This window comes from Corvus brachyrhynchos, unplaced genomic scaffold, assembly GCF_000691975.1.
Source record: "Corvus brachyrhynchos isolate BGI_N302 unplaced genomic scaffold, ASM69197v1 scaffold237, whole genome shotgun sequence".
NCBI classification, from domain to species: domain Eukaryota; kingdom Metazoa; phylum Chordata; class Aves; order Passeriformes; family Corvidae; genus Corvus; species Corvus brachyrhynchos.
Window position 1 is genome coordinate 262,931 of NW_008238959.1, and position 3,537 is coordinate 266,467.

Sequence of the window (3,537 nt, forward strand, 5' to 3'; positions counted from 1 at the left end):
GCGCGGGGGCCTGCGGGGGGAGAGAGCCGGCATCCCCGGATCTGCGGCAGGACCCGGGGCATGGGGCTGTCAGCGAGCGCGGCATTGAATCGTGTCACTTGGCCAAAGCCCGCTCCGCTCCCAGGGCACGGAGCAGCCTCTGGACGCGGACTGTCGCTGGAGGGCTGGGCCCGGTGCCGGTGGGACAGGAAAGCGCTCGGCCCCAGTGGAGATCGCAGTGAGGAAGGAAGATGGATCTATTTTGCAAAGGGTGTTGGCCTTTTGGCAGTAGGGGGCTTATTGTACGCACCGATTCCCCTGGTATGTCATGGTGGTTATCAAGGGACAACTGTGATTTTTCTCAGTATCTTCACCCCTGTTTAAAACCCAGGTTTGAAAGTGTGGTGGTAACTAGCCTTTTATATATAGCTTACTATGAGGAACAGAAGTTGAGTCATCTCCTCTGTCTTACATCCTGCTTTGAGTGCTTTGGGAATAGCTTTGCTGTGTGCGTGGCCTCTGACAAAGCGGAGGAGAAGAGCTAGAAATAGCTGCTCACATGTTGTCCCAGTCTGACATCCTGGCCCTGGGATTCAGATTGATGAACATCCAGAGTGCTTAGTGTGCCACCTGGAAGGGGAAGCCTTTTCATCCTATAGGTAGAGACACTGAAATAGAAACCTTAGGCAGGGAAAAGATCTGGCTGCTGAGGAATTGAGTTAGTGCATAGGAAGTAGAACCTCCCTTGGTCCTTTTCTCAGTTTCTGCTTTCAAAGTCTGGGGATATTGCTGTGATATTCGCCACCCATTGATATTAGCCTTCTAGAAATGGCCAGTTAGGAAGAAATACAGCTAAGAAAGACTCCTTTTAGGCTTCTGGTATATTTGTAGTATTTTTCTTGGAATTTTTGAAATTATCAGAACATTTAGAGGGACACAATATCAGATGCTTAAGTTGCAATGTGGGGAGAGAAAAAAATAAAACCAACAGGACAACTCGCAGCCCTTTGAAGCTGCATTACATTTTACTGTGATAGTATGTGGGTAGGAACTGGCAATCTGTGATTGGTCAATTTGGTCATTTTAATTCTGTTAAATGTTGCCCTGACATGTACCAACTGGAGCTTTCAGGACAAGCATAAAACTACTTGGATTTTTCTCCCCTTTCTTATGGCTGTATCCAAGAGGTTGAGAAGTTCAGCATTTTGGGAAGGGCTGGATCTTTTAAGGAGGTTACAACCATGCTGGGTATTGGCCATCAGGGTTTATTTTTGTAGGGGTCCCACATGTTGGTCTGGTACTTGCCACCTTGAGAATGTGCCCCTGGATCATCTCTTCCTTCTGATCTTGAGTCGGTAAAGCTGGAGGGGCAAGGGGAAGCATGGAGCCCTCAGTGCAGATGTAGGGGGTATTTGCTTGTCTTAGTGTAGTCAGTGAATACAAATTTCCTTAGTTTCCAGCTGAAGTGTGTTTTTTGTGGTAGAGCTGTATATAGATGGTAGGAGAAAATAATCAGCTTATTTGATGGTGGATTACTTTGTTTAAGGAATCCCTTTGTACTGACGCCAAGGGAAGAGGATTAATGATGACCTGTAATGGGTGTGGTAAGAAAGAGCTCCAGGGACTGCTACAGCCTCTGGATGCTGATCCTTTCTCAAAGGCACGGTTCCCTCCTTATTTTTCTGTCCCATGATACTGATGTATTTCATAGCAAATAGCAATTGCACATGACTTTATGTGGCCATTAGAGTGATAAGGGCTGGAGGCCTGGCGTTCTTTTTAGGTGGGGTTTGTCTTTTATTGCTATTTTTCTCTGTAAAATTAGCCCAGTCTAGTTTTTTTCCTAAATCCCGTCCAAGCCTTCTGATATTTCCCAAATTAAACTGAAAGCATTTGTTCATATATACCTTTCTTATTCTGTTCAGAGAGGGAGAATCGGCTTGTGAATGTGCATTGACCTGGCTAGTATTAATTTTCAGTACTTTACCTTTTTTCCTTATATTTTTAAGATGTATATTTTACAGAGTAATGGGATCTGACTTAGGAAATTGTTTGGGTGGTCTGATTTGTCTTCATGCTTAATGTCTAACTCTGGCTTGTATTCAAAGTTCAGGTTGAAGTCTGTGGTTGAAATGCACAAAGATGTTTTCCAAGAGCTGAAGTCTAGTGGCTGAGATGGTGACAAGATCTGACTATCTGTGAACAGGATCTCGGTGAAGAGCTCTGTCTGGGGTTTAGTTGTTGTTCAGTGCTGTTAAAGTTAACTGACAGTTATTCATGTAAACTCTTCAGAAGGTTTGAGTTATCTCTACAAGAAGGGCAGATAAGCCCTGTTTGTTGTAGGAGTGGACTCATAAGAAATTTAAACCACTGTGGCTAGTTACAGCTGAAGTAGCCAATTTTATGGAAATCAGAGAAGCTGTGCCAGTTCATGTCAGCAGCAAATCCCCCTCCCTGATGTGGGCCCCTCTCCTGTACTACTGGACAAAGGTAGGCTTGTCTTCTCCTTTTAGAGTGCCTGGCCATCTCTGAGAAAGCCCCATGAACTTCTCCAGAGTGCCCATCAGTACTAACACATCTAGAAGCAGTGCTGGGCAAGGAGTTAGATGCTTTATTATAAGCATTTGTCTATATAGGAAACAGCAGCAAAGTAGCCCTTTAAGCCATTTTCCAGAGAGGTGTTTTGTCAGAGAGGACTGACAGAAGCATTAGCAACTACTGTCTGTTCCAAGGCTCTGTCTTTGTGCAGGATGGAGAACATGAGCTGCTCTCATGTGAGGTACAAACGAAGACAGGCGTTGGTGTCCTTTTTCCATGGTCGTGCATTCTTCTACATCGGTTACTTACTCTGTGGTCATTTTCTCAATGTTTCGGATCGTAAAAAGAGGCTACTGTTTTTATTCATAAAGTGGTGGTTGAGAAGTTCACAAAAACAACCACCTTATTTTTCTACTCTTCTGACTCCCACCCCTTCTCTCTCACACGCCCCTAGCAGCCATCAGCCTTCATTTTGCACGGCCTGGAGTTGCAGTTGCTGAAGGCAGTGTGAGATGACACAGCTGAAAGTTCCCAGCCATAGTCGAGTGCTGAAGTATTAGTCAGCATGACATGAAGATTCACTTCTTTCCAGGTAGCTTTCACCCATAGTAATGTTTCTTGCTTCTAGAATGACTAGTACAACAAGGGTAACATCTGTCCTTGGTTGCACAGTGTCCTAATTACCTATCGAGCATACAGCATTGCATCATGATGCACAAATGCAGACTTCTGGATTTTTCCTCCTTTGCCAATAAAAAACCTCATTTCTGCAACCCCCCCGTGTTTCTCAGTATCTTTAGTTTCTAATGTCAAAGCTTAATGACTGTGACTGGAAATTAAGCTTTTATTCTCTCTTGAGAACGCACATCTGATGCAGAAATAATGTCCTGGAGTCTAAAATGCTATAGTCTGCAGCAGTGGTGGTGTGATAGAAGATTTGTGCTGCAGATAGGAAATACCAGACAGCTATTTTAAAACATCAGAAAGACTTTTTTCTTTTTTTTTTTTTTTTTTTTTTTT

The 3,537-nt window shown here is 44.0% G+C and overlaps 1 protein-coding gene across 1 annotated transcript in view; it reads left to right on the forward strand.

Moving 5' to 3' along the window:
• Positions 1-41: 41 nt before the first annotated feature.
• Positions 42-3,537, forward strand: part of DUSP22 (dual specificity phosphatase 22) — a 44,055-nt gene continuing 40,559 nt past the window's right edge. The window contains exon 1 of the mRNA XM_017738598.1: positions 42-300. Within this exon, the coding sequence (XP_017594087.1) occupies positions 61-300 (240 nt within the window). The 5' untranslated portion in view covers positions 42-60. The remainder of the gene's footprint in view (positions 301-3,537) is intronic.